The sequence below is a fragment of the Caretta caretta genome, chromosome 23 (assembly GCF_965140235.1).
Source record: "Caretta caretta isolate rCarCar2 chromosome 23, rCarCar1.hap1, whole genome shotgun sequence".
Classification (NCBI taxonomy): domain Eukaryota; kingdom Metazoa; phylum Chordata; order Testudines; family Cheloniidae; genus Caretta; species Caretta caretta.
In genome coordinates this window covers 1567616-1582479 of record NC_134228.1, presented here as the reverse complement: position 1 = coordinate 1582479, position 14864 = coordinate 1567616, and the positions used below count along the sequence as shown (strand labels likewise).

At 70.2% G+C, this 14864-nt stretch overlaps 1 protein-coding gene across 4 annotated transcripts; it reads left to right on the top strand.

Moving 5' to 3' along the window:
- Positions 1–392: 392 nt before the first annotated feature.
- On the top strand, positions 393–13911 carry NUMBL (NUMB like endocytic adaptor protein). 4 transcript variants are annotated; one of them, XM_048832848.2, is made up of 9 exons: positions 393–480; positions 6475–6811; positions 7238–7312; positions 7693–7767; positions 7972–8112; positions 9318–9489; positions 10519–10809; positions 11076–11228; positions 11586–13911. In XM_048832848.2, exons 2-9 carry the CDS (start codon positions 6686–6688, stop codon positions 12227–12229), a joined length of 1677 nt encoding a protein of 558 aa, XP_048688805.2. In that variant the 5' UTR covers positions 393–480; positions 6475–6685; the 3' UTR covers positions 12230–13911. The 4 variants fall into 4 exon arrangements, with proteins under 4 accessions (XP_048688805.2, XP_048688806.2, XP_048688807.2 ...); XM_048832849.2 differs by having other exon boundaries at positions 399–480; positions 6671–6811; XM_048832850.2 differs by having other exon boundaries at positions 421–480; positions 6637–6811.
- The last annotated feature ends 953 nt before the right edge of the window (positions 13912–14864 follow it).

Sequence of the window (14864 nt, the reverse complement as noted above, 5' to 3'; positions counted from 1 at the left end):
AATGGGAGCAGGCTGAGGGACTCTTGCACCAAAAAAAGGGAGGGGTAGGTCAGGAAGGCTTATTTGCATATTAATGAGCCCAGCGGCCAATGGGAAGTGCCGGGGCGGGGGCTGAGGCCGTTTGTAAATAACGGGAGGGAAGGAGGGGGTTGCGGTCAATGCAGAGTTCATTTGCATATGCAGGATCCCACAGCCAATGGGAGGGGAGCGGAGAGGCGCTGGGAAAGGCGCGGCCAATGTGGGGGCGGGGGCCGTGAGACCTCGCGCCGAGGAGGGCGTGGCCGAGCGTGGGGCTCATTGGCATATTGATGAGGCGGGGGGCGTGGCCAGCGGCTGGAATGCTCCCGGGGCGGGGGAGGCGGCGCGTGCGTGCGACACTGTAACCAGGGGCCGGAGCCGGAGCCGGAGCCGGGGGGGGCTGGAGCCGGAGCCGGGGGCGGCCGGGGGGGGCCGCTCGGTGCCTGCGGAGCCAGCGCCCGGGTAAGGACTGGCCGGGGGGGGGTTCCTGGGCTCCGATCCCCCCCCCGCGCCTTGTGCACGTCGCATCTGCCCCCCCGGGGGTGCAGCCCCCCCCCGCCATAATCAGCCTCGGAAAGGGGGGGGGGGGCTCAGCTCCGAAAATCCTGCCCGCCTCGGGCCGCCCCCTCCCGCAGTGGCGGCTGCACGGGGGGGGGGCTCTAGCGAAGCGGGACCCCCCCCCCATCCTCTCCCCTCCCTGCGTTTATTACTGATCCCATCTGGGGAGGGGGGGTCATCCGACCGGACGGGTTTATTAGCCTGCGGTCTGCAGCATGCTGGGGGGGGAGTTCTGGGGGCCCCCCCACCCCTGGTGCTGGGTCCGGGCGGGGAGAGCAGCTGAGATGCCGAGGCTGGGCTGTGGGCCTGGCTTTGCCCTCCCCCCCCCCCGATTATTTTCTCCAAAGCCTCATAAACGAGAGAGGGGTCTGTGTCCACCCCCCAGGGGTGCGGGGCTTTTGGGTCGCTCCCTTCCCTAGGCCTGCAGAAACTGGGGGGGTCTGGGCCTCGGGTCGGGATGGGGAATTTGATTGTTTTTTGCAGAGCTGGGGGGGCGTCAGTGCTGGGAAAAGGGAAATTCCCCCTCCGCCCCCCCAAAAGGAGGGAGCCGCGCCGGGGAGAAATGTGTCATTTATTTTTCTAGCGTTTTGCAGATCTGGCAGGACTGTGGTTCGGGGCCTTGGAAACCAGAGGCAGCCGCCGAGGGGGGGGCTGAGCGCTGGCAGATGGCGCAGGCTGGGCGATCGATCCAAGCCACGCGGGCGCGATCAGTCGCCCCAGGGCGCCGTGGAACTGGGGGGCGCCCATTTGCACAGCGCCCCGTCTGGCACGCCTGACGCCGGTGGGTTACGCACCGGTTTTGGATCGGAATCTGAGGGCGAGGGGTGATGCTATCCGGGGGGGGGGGCGATAAGCTCTTGCAAGTTCGCGCGTCTCGACGGGGTGCGGATGGAAGCGGAGCTGGTGCCCGGGAGACCGGATTTAGGGTCTCCCCACGGCCGTGCCCTGGTGCCCGCTTCTGCTGCAAAGAAACCACCAAGGTCGGTGCCGGTTACCCGCCCGGGGCGGTTTCTTTCAGACACAGGAGACGGGGGTGTGGACCATCGGGGGGACCTCAGGCCGCCCCAGAACAGCCAGGGGAGCCCGGCGCACAGGGGAGCTGCTTCTGTGGAGTGCGTGGATGGGGAAGGGGCCGATATGCCCTCTCCTGAAAACAGCTAGTTCTTGGGGGCTGCCTCCACGTCTGGGGGTGACCGATCTTTTGCGGGATGTGCCTGTCCCGGCAGGGAAGGAGGAGATATTTGTCACACCCAAACCAAGGGGGCTTTCCCCAGTGCAACCCCCCCTTCCCTGACCCCTCTGATCTCTGGCTCCTTGCCCCGCAATTCCCAGGCTGGGGCGTGTTTGCGCTGGGAACAGGTGGCGGCTGCAGCCGGCCTGGGGATGTGAGAGTTTTGCTGGGGAAGCGAGGATGTGGCGTATCCCAGGCAATGATCAAAAGACCCCCCCCTTCCCCCCCAGCCGCTTGCCTTAATCATGCGGCCCCTGGATGCTCAGTGACTCAGGAGCCGGTGGAGGGGGGCAGGGGAGTGGATGGGTCTTTATTTTCCCGGCTGCTCCTGGGAGGCCTTGTTGCGGTACGGATTATTCCCCCGCCACGCCCAGGCCTGGCTGCCCGGGACCCCGGGTGTCTGCGTCTGGCTGGGTGCAGGGGCCAGCACGAGGGGGAGCTGTGGGGACTGGGGCTCTGGGGTTCTACCTCAGCTCTGGGCAGGGGACCCAGGCGTCCGGACGCCTGGGTTCGCTCCCCAGCAAGGCGGGGTCCAGGCGTCCGGACTCCCGGGTTTGCTCCCGGGTGCGCCACATGAAGGGGCTCAGGGATGAAGTGGTTCCCAGGTCTCTGGCTCGCCGTTCTCCGGTCACGGAGCAGGGGTGACGTCTGGGAAGTGCTTTGAGGGGCGTTAGAAGCGTCGTATTTCTGCACAGTCCGAACACACTGGAGCTTGGTCCAGGCCACGCCTGGAACAGCAGGGGAGAGCTCCCTGCATAAACAACTGCCCCGCCCCAGAGTCGGCTGCATCTCGGCGCCAGGCGAGGGGTCCCTGGATAACCGGCCCCTGCACCCCACCCCAGAGACGGATGCATCTCAGCGCCAGCTCCCTGGATAACCAGCCCCCGCACCCCACCCCAGAGACGGCTGCATCTTGGTACCGTTCAAGGGGGTCTCTGGATAACCGGCCCCCGCACCCCACCCCAGAGACAGCTGCGATTCATCCTGTCTAGTCTGTATGGAGGCTGGGATCTCGCCAGGGGCCGTCGGGCTCTGGCGCTGAACTCAGGCTAGGCCCGGATCTTCTGCAGCTCAGCTGGAGGGGACAGCAGGGCCATTCGTGGGGAAGACACTGGGCCAGGAGCCAGGACTCCTGGGTTCAATTCTCAGCTCTGCCACTGGCTCCCTGCACCTCCAGTTCCCCACCTTATGCTGGGAGCTCTCGGGGGAGTCCTTGCTCCAGCTCCCCCACACCCCCGCTCTAACCACTAGACCCCCCTCCCCGCCAAGACCTGAGGATAGAACCCAGGAGTCCTGGCTCCCAGCCCTGGTCCCTACCTGCTTGATCACACTACTTCAGTAGGGATGTGGCCTGTTTCTCAGATCTCCTCCCTTCTGAATTCTCTCTCCCCACTGTGATTGCTCTGTGCCTTAGTTTCCCTGTGCAAATGGGGTGTGAATCCCTAGCTCTCTGCTGGGTCGTCCTCCCCGTGGATCCCAGAGCCCAGCCGGGGTGGAGAGCGGGGACCGGGGCCTGGAGCGGACGGTTGGCAGCGGGGCTGATGGGGCAGGGTGGGGGGCACTTGCCACGGGGGAGCGTACAGGAAGCGCTCCCATTCCCCGGCCCCTGGCAGAGACAACCGCAGAGATCCCCAGGGCCGGCCTGGCTGAGCTCAAGGAGCTGGGGGGCGGCTGGGTTCAAGGGGTCCCAGACGCCAGCCGGGAGCCGGCAGGAAGTTGGGAAACGATCTGGAATTATTAGCATCCGTTAGAGCCACATCGGAGGCCAGCTGCTGCTGGAGTCTCCAGCCAAAGGGGGTGGAGTGGAAGGGGAGTGGGGGCTAGTGGTTAGAGCTGGGGGGGTCAGGGAGCCAGGACTCCTGGGTTCTCCCCCCAGCTCTGGAAGGGGAGTGGGGTCTAGTGGGTAGAGTGAGGGGAGATCTGGGAGGAGAGTGGGGTCTATTGGTTTTGGGAGGAGAGAGTCAGGATTCCTCGGTTCTATTCCAGGCTGTCGATAAGTCACTGTGGGGTAGGTCACGTCCCGTGACTCAGTTTCCCTGTGACCAGCATAGCTCCCTCCCAAGGAGCTTGTGAGGCTGGATTGATCCACCAAATGGGGTCAGGAGCTTTGGGCCGAAGGGTTGGTGCCCTGCCAGGTACCCACAGAAATGCAGCTCCGCCCAGCCCACCCTGCGTGGCCTCATCCGGAGCTGATCAAGGACGGGGGCCGGCCTCGGAGCCCCCCGGAGCTGCCCCCACGGGCAGGGCTGTGTCCCAGGCCAGACCAGGCCCCCAAGCTCAGCTCTACTCTGGGGTCCCTGCTGGGGGGGGGGGGGAACGGCACTGGCAGGCGACTGGCACGGCGGGGGGGGGTGTCTCCTGGTGTCCCCGGAGTGGAGCCGAGCCCCCAGAGCTGTGGGCGGGGGCAGATGATGCCAGCGGCTGTGCGGCACGGATCCCTGGGCGAGGCGTCCGCTTGGCTCTGCTCCGTGGGCACGGTCTGGACCGGGTCCCCCCAGCTCCTCCCCCGCTTCCCGCAGGGCTGGGAGCTGGGCACCGGCGGGGCAGCGTCAGCCCCATGGGGGGGCGTGAATGGGGAATATTTATCTCCCCGTCCCGGAGCTGGGGGAGCTCAGCCCTTCAGGGGGTGGGCAGGCTGGGCTGGTCCTGTCGGGGCTCCGGGGGCTGGTCTGTTATTGTAGGGTCTGCGGGGGCTTGTGTGTTATTGTAGGGTCTCTAGGCGTGTTGGCTCCGGGGGCTGGGCTGTTATTGTAGGGTCTGCGGGGGGCTGTGGCTCCGGGGCCTGGGCTGTTATTGTAGGGTCTGCGGGGGCTTGTGTGTTATTGTAGGGTCTCTAGGCGTGTTGGCTCTGGGGGCTTGTTTGTTTATTGTAGGGTCTCCGGGGGCTGGTCTGTTATTGTAGGGTCTCTAGGCGTGTTGGCTCCGGGGGCTGGTCTGTTATTGTAGGGTCTCTAGGCGTGTTGGCTCCGGGGGCTGGGCTGTTATTGTAGGGTCTCTAGGCGTGTTGGCTCTGGGGGCTTGTTTGTTTATTGTAGGGTCTCCGGGGGCTGGTCTGTTATTGTAGGGTCTCTAGGCGTGTTGGCTCCGGGGGCTGGTCTGTTATTGTAGGGTCTGCGGGGGGCTGTGGCTCCGGGGGCTGGGCTGTTATTGTAGGGTCTCTAGGCGTGTTGGCTCTGGGGGCTTGTTTGTTTATTGTAGGGTCTCCGGGGGCTGGGCTGTTATTGTAGGGTCTGCGGGGGGCTGTGGCTCCGGGGGCTGGGCTGTTATTGTAGGGTCTCTGGGTGGGGGGCTGCAGCTGGTCTGGTATTGATTTGATTCTCGCTAGTTTCACTTTGAATTCCAGTCCCTCCTGCCCCCACTTCCCCCCCGCCCCGGCCCCCGACACTGTCCAGCCTGGTCTGATTTGTAGGAGCCAGGACCCCACCCCCGCCAGGAGAACTCGCCCTGCGCTTGATTTCACCCAGGCTGCTGCTGACGGGGGTGGGGGGGACTTGCCCCCCATTCTGTGGGAAGACACCCCACATTCCCTTAGCCTGCTGGGGGGGCGTCTTTTCCCCCTCCCCCAAGGGCTCAACACCCCAGCTCCCCGTGGCCGGACACCCCACGCTCGAGGGGGCGGGGGCATTTAGGGGGAGCAGGTGGGGGGTGTTCAGAAGATCGGGTGTGCAGGGGGGTGGGGGGCTGGGCAGGGGAGGGGGGGCGGGGAAGCAGCTGAGGAAACAAATCCCCTTGGCCAAATGTTTGCCCGGCCCGACCTCCCCGCACGGCTCCAGCTGGTGTTGGGGGGGAGGACAGCTGTCCAGAGCCCTGTGCTGATTCGGGGCAGCTGCCTCCCTCAGGGGAGGGGGGTTACCATGGGGCTGCCCCCCCCCCCCCGCGGCCTTTTGTTCTGGCCGCCCTCGGTTGTCTGGGGCTGAGTTTAAATCAAGACCCCGATGCGGGCCTGGCCCCTCCCCCCCATTGCAGTCCTGGCCCCTCCCCCCAGGACTTCACCCCCCTAAAACACAGGCCTGGCCCCTACCCTTCCCTCCCCATCTTCCCCACTCCCCCTCCAACGCAGGCCTTGCCTCCCCTTGGCCCCATCGCCCCATTGCCCCCCCCACAGCCCCCAAAGAGCCAGCCCTGTCCCACCCCCCAGCCCGCCCCCTCCCTGTCCCCCCCAGGAGTCCCCCCAGCCCAACCTGCCCACCTCCCACTACCAGCCACAGCCCCCCCCGTCTCCAGCCCCGACAATCTGCTTTGGGGGGGTTCAGGCCAAGTCGGTTTGGGGGGTGGGGGGTTCCATCTTGGCCCCTTTTGTGCCCCTTGTTAGGAGCTGGGGGGGCATCGTGTGGGGCACAGGCCAGCTCGGCACAGAGGGGCCCACAGCAGATGCCCTCTGTGAGGGAGGCTGGGGGGGAAGGGGTTATATAGGTCCGTAGCACCACCCCGCCCTGCCAGGGCCCCGCAGCCCCCCCTCCCCCCCGTGCCGTTTGTGTTTCGGGCACACCCTGAACCTTCCTGCATTTCGGGGCACCAGGGGCTGACGAGTGGGGGGAGCCCAGCTCGGGGAGGGAGGGGCTGAGTGTCTCCCAGGGGTGAAGAGGCAGCTCATGCGAACTGGGGGGGACCCCCGGAGATGGGGTGCACATTCCCAGATTGATCCTTGTGTCTGTCCACATTGGCAGCTCCTGAGGGCAGTCCTGGCTCCCTGCCCCCCCGCTCTAACCACTAGCGCCCACTCCCCTCCCAGAGCTGGGGAGAGAACCCAGGCATCCTGGCTCCCTGCCCCCGATTCTAAGCACTAGCCCCCCCCGAGCTGGGAGAGAACCCAGGCGTCCTGTTTGCAGTGGGGGCCCCCGGCCTCACGCCCGTCTCCCCCAGGCCCGGCGTGGCGCGATGAACAAGCTCCGGCAGAGCCTGCGGCGGAAGAAGCCGGCCTACGCGCCCGAGGCCAGCCGGCCTCACCAGTGGCAGGCGGACGAGGAGGCCGTTCGCCGGGGCAAGTGCAGCTTCCCTGTGCGGGTGAGTCCGCCGGGCGGGGGGCTCTCGCACGCCCTCCGCTCGCCCCCCGGCGCACTCCTGTGTGCGAGCGGCTGTCACACACACGTGCCCAGCTGGGTGCCCACCGGTCCGGGGAGGTCGCACGCTCTGCTCGCACGGCCGGCACACGTGGGTCGGGGGTTGTGTTCTCAGCTTGCACGTGTGGGCAGTGGAGAGGCACAGGCTGGGGGGTTGCACGCTAGGTTGCACGCCTACGTTCTCAGTAGCTCCCCTGGGAGGCACACGCGTGTGCCCCGGATTTGCACATCCCCATCTCGCACACGTGGGCCTGCTCAGCTCCTCCCCCTCCCTGCGGGGAACCCGGGGGTGGCGCTGGGCATGGTGGGTGACGGGGCACTTGGGCCTTGCCTTGGGGGGTGGCCTGGCTCTGACCTCTGCCCCCCGCAGTACCTGGGCCACGCGGAGGTGGAGGAGTCCCGGGGGATGCACGTGTGTGAAGAGGCCGTGAAGAAGCTGAAAACAGTGAGTGCAGCTGGCCTGGGGGCCGGGGGGGCAGATCTAGGCCAGATGCCCCCACTGGGGGCCCCCAGCACCTCCTCCTTCAACCCCCCTCTCCATCCTGAGTTTCCCAGCACCCCCTTCAACTCCCGGCCCCCCCGAGTTCACCAGCACCCCCTTCAACCCCCACCAAGTTAACCAGCACCCCCCCAGCCACCCATCATCATCCCCCCATTAATCTCCCCCCAGCCTTGAGGGCACTAATGGATTTCTCCATTCTTTGAAGTGGTTCCCCCCAGCCTGGGACTCTGCCCCACCCCCATGGGGCAGAGGGCTCAGGAGCGAGGGATGGGCTGGGGGGGTTTCTAGTGTCCCCCCACTGACACCCCCCCCCCCGGTTGCAGAGCGGGCGCAAGTCGGTGAAGTCGGTTCTGTGGGTGTCGGCCGACGGGCTGCGGGTCGTGGACGACAAAACAAAGGTACGGGGGTGGGGGGAGGGACTGGGGATTGTGGGGGGCACGGCTGGGGGGGTTATGGGGCGGTTGGGAGCCGTAGGGGGGTCCTGCCAGCCCCCATGGTCTCAGTGGGAGCCCCGTGGACGTGCGGTGTCTCCCCCTGGGCTGAGGCGGGGGGGAAGCGGGGGGGGGGGTGAGCTGCCCCTGTCTCATGCCCCCCCCCCCCAGGATCTCATCGTCGACCAGACCATTGAGAAGGTTTCGTTCTGCGCCCCCGACCGCAACTTCGACAAGGCCTTTTCCTACATCTGCCGCGACGGCACCGCCCGCCGCTGGATCTGCCACTGCTTCCTGGCCCTCAAGGACTCGGTGCGTGGCCCCCGGGGGCGCCCCGGCGCCCCCCCCGCCCTGGCATGCCCCGCCCACAGCCCCCGGCACATCCTGCCCCGGCACCCCCCCCGCCCTGGCATGCCCCGCCCACAGCCCCCGGCACATCCTGCCCCGGCACCCCCCCCCGCCCTGGCATGCCCCGCCCACAGCCCCCGGCACATCCTGCCCCGGCACCCCCCCCCGCCCTGGCATGCCCCGCCCCGGCACGCCCCCCCGCCCCAGCATGCCCCCCTTGCCCTGGCATGCCCCGCCCACAGCCACGGCATGCCCCCCCCGCCCCGGCATGCCCCGCCCACAGCCCCCGGCACGCCCCCCCCCGCCCTGGCACGCCCCCCCCGCCCCGGCATGCCCCGCCCACAGCCCCCGGCACGCCCCCCTTGCCCCGGCACGCCCCCCAGCCCTGGCATGCCCCGCCCACAGCCCCCGGCACGCCCCCCCGCCCTGGCACGCCCCCCCCGCCCTGGCACGCCCCCCCGCCCTGGCACGCCCCCCTGCCCTGGCACGCCCCGCCCTGGCACGCCCCCCTGCCCTGGCATGCCCCGCCCACAGCCCCCGGCACACCCTGCCCCGGCACGCCCCCCGCCCTGGCACGCCCCCGGCACGCCCCCCCGCCCCGGCACGCCCCCCTTGCCCTGGCATGCCCCACCCCGGCACGCCCCCTTGCCCTGGCATGCCCCGCCCTGGCACGCCCCCCTGCCCTGGCATGCCCCGCCCACAGCCCCCGGCACATCCTGCCCTGGCGCCCCCCCCGCCCTGGCATGCCCCGTCCACAGCCCCCGGCACGCCCTGCCCCGGCACGCCCCCCCCGCCCCGGCATGCCCTGGCATGCCCCGCCCACAGCCCCTGGCACGCCCCCCGCCCTGGCACGCCCCCCGCCCTGGCACGCCCCGCCCACAGCCCGCGGCACACCCTGCCCCGGCACACCCCCCCTCGCCCCGGCGCCCCCCCAGCCCTGGCACACCCCCAGCACGCCCCCCCTGCCCTGGCACACCCCTGGCACGCCCCCCCCGCCCCGGCGCCCCCCCTCTGCCCCGGCACGCCCCTAACACCCGCGCTCGCTGGGTCTCGCATGTGCCCCTTTCCTGCTCATGTTCCACTGCGCCCACTCGTGCCCCCCCCGCCCGGCCCCTGCCCCCCCCGCCCGGCCCCTGCCCCCCCTGACCGGGCTCTGCCCCCTGCCGCAGGGCGAGCGGCTGAGTCACGCCGTGGGCTGCGCCTTCGCCGCCTGCCTGGAGCGCAAGCAGAAGCGGGAGCAGGAGTGCGGCGTGACGGCCTCCTTCGGTGCCAACCGCACCAGCTTCGCCCGCCAGGGCTCCTTCCGCGCCCCGGCCGCCCGCCCGCCGGACAGCCAGAAAGGTGACCGGGGCGCCGTCAGCTCCTGACCAGCTCTGCCCCCCGTGTCTCCCTTCCCCCGTCCCCCCAGCTCCACCTCCCGTCCCCCCCACGCCCTCAGCTCCTGACCAGCTCTGCCCCCCAGCTCCGCCCCCCGTGTCTCCCTTCCCCCCGTCCCCCCAGCTCCACCCCCTATGCCCCCCGTCCCCCCCAGCTCCTGACCAGCTCTGCCCCCCGTGTCTCCCTTCCCCCCAGCTCCACCCCCTATGCCCCCCGTCCCCCCGCGCCCTCAGCTCCTCACCAGCTCTGCCCCCCGTGTCTCCCTTCCCCCCAGCTCCACCCCCTATGCCCCCCGTCCCCCCCGCGCCCTCAGCTCCTGACCAGCTCTGCCCCCCGTGTCTCCCTTCCCCTCGTCCCCCCAGCTCCACCTCCCGTCCCCCCCACGCCCTCAGCTCCTGACCAGCTCTGCCCCCCAGCTCCGCCCCCGTGTCTCCCTTCCCCCCAGCTCCACCCCCTATGCCCCCCGTCCCCCCGCGCCCTCAGCTCCTGACCAGCTCTGCCCCCCAGCTCCGCCCCCGTGTCTCCCTTCCCCCCAGCTCCACCCCCTATGCCCCCCGTCCCCCCGCGCCCTCAGCTCCTGACCAGCTCTGCCCCCCAGCTCCGCCCCCCGTGTCTCCCTTCCCCCCAGCTCCACCCCCTATGCCCCCCGTCCCCCCCCTGTGCCCTCAGCTCCTGACCATCTCTGCCCCCTCTCCCCCCCACCCCTCTGAGTACCTGCCCCCCCAATACCCCAAGCTTCTGACCATCTCTGCCCCCCATCCCTGCCCAGCTCTAACCCCCCCCCAGGTAGCCGCCCCACTCTGAGTCCCGCCCAGCCCCCCCTTTGCATGCTGGGCGGGGGCCACTCCTGGTCTGAGGTGGGGGGACTTGAATGTGTGGGGGGAGGGACGGAGGTTCGTGGGGGAGGGGGCCGTCCTGGGGGGAGGAGCCGAGGGCACCGGGGGGGCGTGGTGGGGGGTCCACGGGGGGTCTCACCCCGACTCTCTCTGCCAGCGGAGGCCGCCCCCGCCGCCACCCCCTCGGCGCCCCCCGGCCCCGCCCAGCCGGGCAGCGTCTCCCCGCCGCAGGGGGCCCCCTCGCCGGCGGAGAAGGGGGAGGGGGGCCCCCAGCACGCCATCCCGCGTCGCCACGCGCCCCTGGAGCAGCTGGTGCGGCAAGGCTCCTTCCGCGGCTTCCCCGCCCTCAGCCAGAGGAACTCGCCCTTCAAACGCCAGCTCTCGCTGCGGCTCAGCGACCTGCCCTCCACCCTGCAGCGCACGGGGGGCTTCCCGGCCCGGGGCGCCGGTGAGCCGGGGGCAGGAGGGGGAGCCGGGGCGCGGGGGGGCCCGGGGGGCAGGGGAGCCGGGCGCGGGGGGGAGCTAGGCAGCCAGGCACGGGGGGCTGGGGGGGAGGGGAGCCGGGCATGGGGCCGGGTGGGGGTACTTGGACCCTAGGGGTGGTATCTTGGCTTCCGGCCCTTTAAGAGATGGGGGGCGTGGGGAGCCCCAGAGGGAGGGGGGGTGGTTTGCTCCGAGTTGCCCCCCCCAACTCTGCTCCCCACACCCCCCCAGTGCTGGAGCTGGAGTCGACCCCGCCCGGCGACAGCGACGGGATCAATGCCCTCTGCAGCCAGATCGATGCCTCCTTCGCCCGCCCGCCCGCCGACCCCTTCAGCCCCACGGCCACCGACGGCACCGCCTCCCCCCCCGCGGGGCTCCCCCAAGGTACGGGCCCCCCCTCTGTGCCCACTCCCTGTGCCACGCCCCCCCAGGTACACCGTGGTGTGCCCCGGGGGGTCCCCCCAACTATGCCGAGCCCCCTGGGGTGCCAGGCCCCTTCTGCCGCGCCACTCTCCTGGGGATCCCGCCCGGGGATGCCCCATACCCCCACTGTGCCAAGGGCACAGGGACAAGCCGTCCCCCCGAGGGAAAACCCCTATATAACCAGCCCCTGCCCCCCACCCCAGAGAAAGCCGATCTCAGCGCAGGGTGAGGGGTCCCTGGGGAGCCAGCCCCCCGTCGCCCTGCCCCGGCATTGGCACGCGGCTCGCTCCTGACGTGGGTTTTTCTCCTCGCCCGCAGAGCCGGCCGCCTGGGGCGAGCCCGGGGCGGGGGCCCCCTCGCCGGCCCCCCCGTTCCAGCCCGGACACAAGCGGACCCCGTCGGAGGCCGAGCGCTGGCTGGAGGAGGTGGCCCAGACGGTCAAAGCTCAGCAGCTGGCCCCTTCCACGGCACCCGTGCCCGCGGCCCTGCCCGCCACGCTGCCCCCCTACCCCGTGAGCTACGCCGCCGCGCCCGCCCCCGTGGGCATCTTCCGGCCGCCCCACATGCAGCCGGCCCACGTGCCCGTGGGGGCCTACCCGCTGGCCGGGCCCTACGGGGCGCCCAGCGTGCCCGTGGTGGGCATCACCCCCTCCCAGATGGTGGCCAACGTCTTCTGCTCCACTGCCCAGCTGCCGCCCTCGAACTCGGGGGGCAAGGCCGGCCCCTTCCCCCCTGCGCTGCGGGGCCCCGTGCTGCCCCCTCCCCCCCAGGCCCGGCCCAAGTCCGGCGGCGCCGCCCCCTGGCCCCCGGAGCCGGGCCAGCCGGGGGCCATGGCCCCCCCGCCCAAGCCAGACCCCTTTGAGGCTCAGTGGGCGGCGCTGGGGGCCAAGCCCCCCGGGGGGGCCGACCCAGTCAACCCCTTCGCCGGAGACCTGCAGAAAACCTTTGAGATCGAGCTGTGAGCTGGGGGGGGCCACCTGGGTCCCCGAGCCCCCCACTATGGAACTGACTATGGGGCCAGATAGAGGTGGGGGATGTACGGAGACCCCCCCACCCCAGCGGAACCTGGGTCACCAGCTCCTTGTCAAATGGGGGGCAGCCTGGGGAGGGGCCCCCAGGACTGCTCCCCCCCGCCCGCCCGCCCGCACCAGCTTTGCTGCTGGGGGCTTTGCCGGGGGGCCAATGCGGGGCTGAGCGTGGGTCCCAGTCCCTGGAGGTGGGGCTGGGGTCTGCTGAAGTGGGGGGGGGGGAGCGTGGGGGTGAGGAGCCTTTCCTCCCCCCGATGATGAAATGGTTAACAGGTCCCTAGCTGGCTGGCTGCAAAAGGGGAGGGATCCTGGGCTGTACGTTTTGGGGGTCTGGACCGGGGAGCACCCCCCAGATCCGGGGGTGATCAGGGCTAACCCCCCCCCGAGTCTTATGGTCAGACCTGCAGAGATGAGGCCCCGCAGCCCCGGGCCTGGGGGCAGGTGGTGGGGGGCTGAGCGGAGGGAAAATGGGGTCCTGGGGGCCGGAATTGGCCTCCCCTGCAGGGAGCTGCCTCGGGGGCGGGGGGTTTGGTTCTGGCCTTTCCGACCCCATAGGCCTCTGCTGCAGCAGTGGGGGGGGGGTCACGATGCACCAGCACCACCTACTGGGGGGTGCTGTGGCCCCCCGGCTCCCTCAGCGTGGCCCAGATGGGGAGTCTGGAGGGAGGGGCAAAGCAGGGGTGATGCTAACCCTAAATCTTCTGCGGGGAGCTTCCCCCCCATAGGAAAAAACACCCAGAGCTGGAGCTTTTCCTGCCCAGACCCCTGGCTGGGCCTGGCCTGGGGGGGGTCTCAGGGGCCCTTGGCCAAGCGGGGCGGGGGGGTTGTTCCTGGCTCTAATTTATTGTCTTCGATTTTTAGTTCGGGGGCAGGGATGGGGGGGGGGGGATCCTGGTGAGGATGGGGGAGGGGCTCAGGCCAGGGTGGGATGGACGGACAGACGAGCAGTGCCCCAGATGCCCCCCCCAGCTGTCTGCCCTGATCCTGCCACAAGTCAAAGCCCGTGGGGGGGGGGGTGCATTGAAGTGGCAGCTTGTCCCCGACCTGCTGGGCTGATGTAGGGGGGATATTGTGGGAACTGGGGGGGGCCTGGAGTGGGGGGACCAGACACCCCTCCCACAGGCTGTGTGGGGTCAAGGGCAGGGCCGGACCCCCGGGGGGGCACCTGAGGCCTCTCATCCACCCCACGGCCTGAGCAGCGTGGCCTGGATTCACCCCCCCGTGGGCACCACCCGGTGGTGCTTCGTGGGCCCCGGGGGGCTGGGGCTGCGGGGGGGGGTGCAGGCTGGCAGTGCCCCACCGCTGGGGCGGGGGGGGGGGCAGAGCCACGTTGTAGGTGCACAGAGCCCTGGGGCAGGTGCTGGGGTGCGGGGAGGGGGAGGCAGCTGCTGTCCTGCCCCCCCCCCCCAGCCCTCCGGCTGGCACGGGCCCTGCACCGACCCCCAGGAGGTGACACCGGCCGGGGGGGGGGGGCGGGGGAGATTTTCTATCTTTATTTCCACACGTTTTGTATCAAAAATCCCCCCCCCCGCGTTTGTATGACAGAAATAACTGCCAATAAAGCTACCCTCTGCTGCCGGCTGGTGCCCTGCGCCGGGCGGGGGCCATTCAGCTAAGACCCCCCCAGCAGCGGATTGGGATCGCGTCAGGTGTCCCGGCCCCTGGGGGTGGGGGGCGCCACAGCGGGAATTGCCCTGGGTCCAGCTGCAAGATCCCCCCCTCCCCGCCCCTCCCCGCCCCAGAGGTGGCTGCATCTCCATACTGGGCAAGCAGGTGCCGTATAACACCCCCCCCCCGCGCTTCACCCCAGCATCTCAGCACCAGGAAGAGGGGGCCCCCTATAAGCAGCCCCACCCTGCGTAGCCCCCACAGGACCCCCCACGGGGCAGGGGGCTGTTCCTCTGGGGGGAGCTAGGGCAGCCTGGGGTTGGAGCCACCTGCCCCTGCCCCAGCTCATGGGGAGCGCTGCCCCCTCCAGCACCCCCCATTCACCTGCTGGGGGGACTGGACCCGGGGCCTGTCCCCTCTGGGGGGCACTGGCTCCCACCCGGCCCCAGGGCAGGGACTGGCTGGCTCAGGGGGCCGGGAATGGGGCAGGGTCTGTCCCCTCCAGGGGACGCCGGCCACGGGGTGTGATGATTCTGCTGGGTCTCAGCCCGCAGCGATGAGGCCGGGGGGACCGGAGTCCAGCCCTATGGATCTCCCCACGGCACCCTCACCTGGCCGGGCCTGGGAGCAGTCCCTGCAGCCCCCCATGGCTCGGGCACGGGCCTGGTCTGGCTAGATGATGAAACACCCCCCGAGTCCCCCCACTCACACCCTGCCCGCCACCCCCATCTGCATCCCTCAGGTTACCCCGCTCCTGGGACCCCCCCTCCTCCCCCTGGCAGGACCCCCCTTGCCTGTGCCCGCCCCACCCCAGGGCAGACGTGCCAAATCTCCGGCTGCCTCACGGAGCCCTGGGGGCCCCAGTTCCTGAACCAGAACCAGCGGCTGGGTCGCGCCCGGCCACGTGCCAGGCCCGGTGCCGTGGGGCTCGTGGGATGTGGATGGTGCCAGGCGGGCACAG

What these genes read in the sequence shown, in the direction of transcription:
- NUMBL (XM_048832848.2), top strand. Translation starts at nt 6,686, where the DNA reads ATGAACAAGCTCCGGCAGAGCCTGCGGCGGAAGAAGCCGGCCTACGCG. An exon ending in CCGTGAAGAAGCTGAAAACA is followed by an intron (nt 7,313 to 7,692) that starts GTGAGTGCAGCT and finishes CCCCGGTTGCAG; the next exon opens with AGCGGGCGCAAGTCGGTGAA. An exon ending in CCCCGCGGGGCTCCCCCAAG is followed by an intron (nt 11,229 to 11,585) that starts GTACGGGCCCCC and finishes CCTCGCCCGCAG; the next exon opens with AGCCGGCCGCCTGGGGCGAG.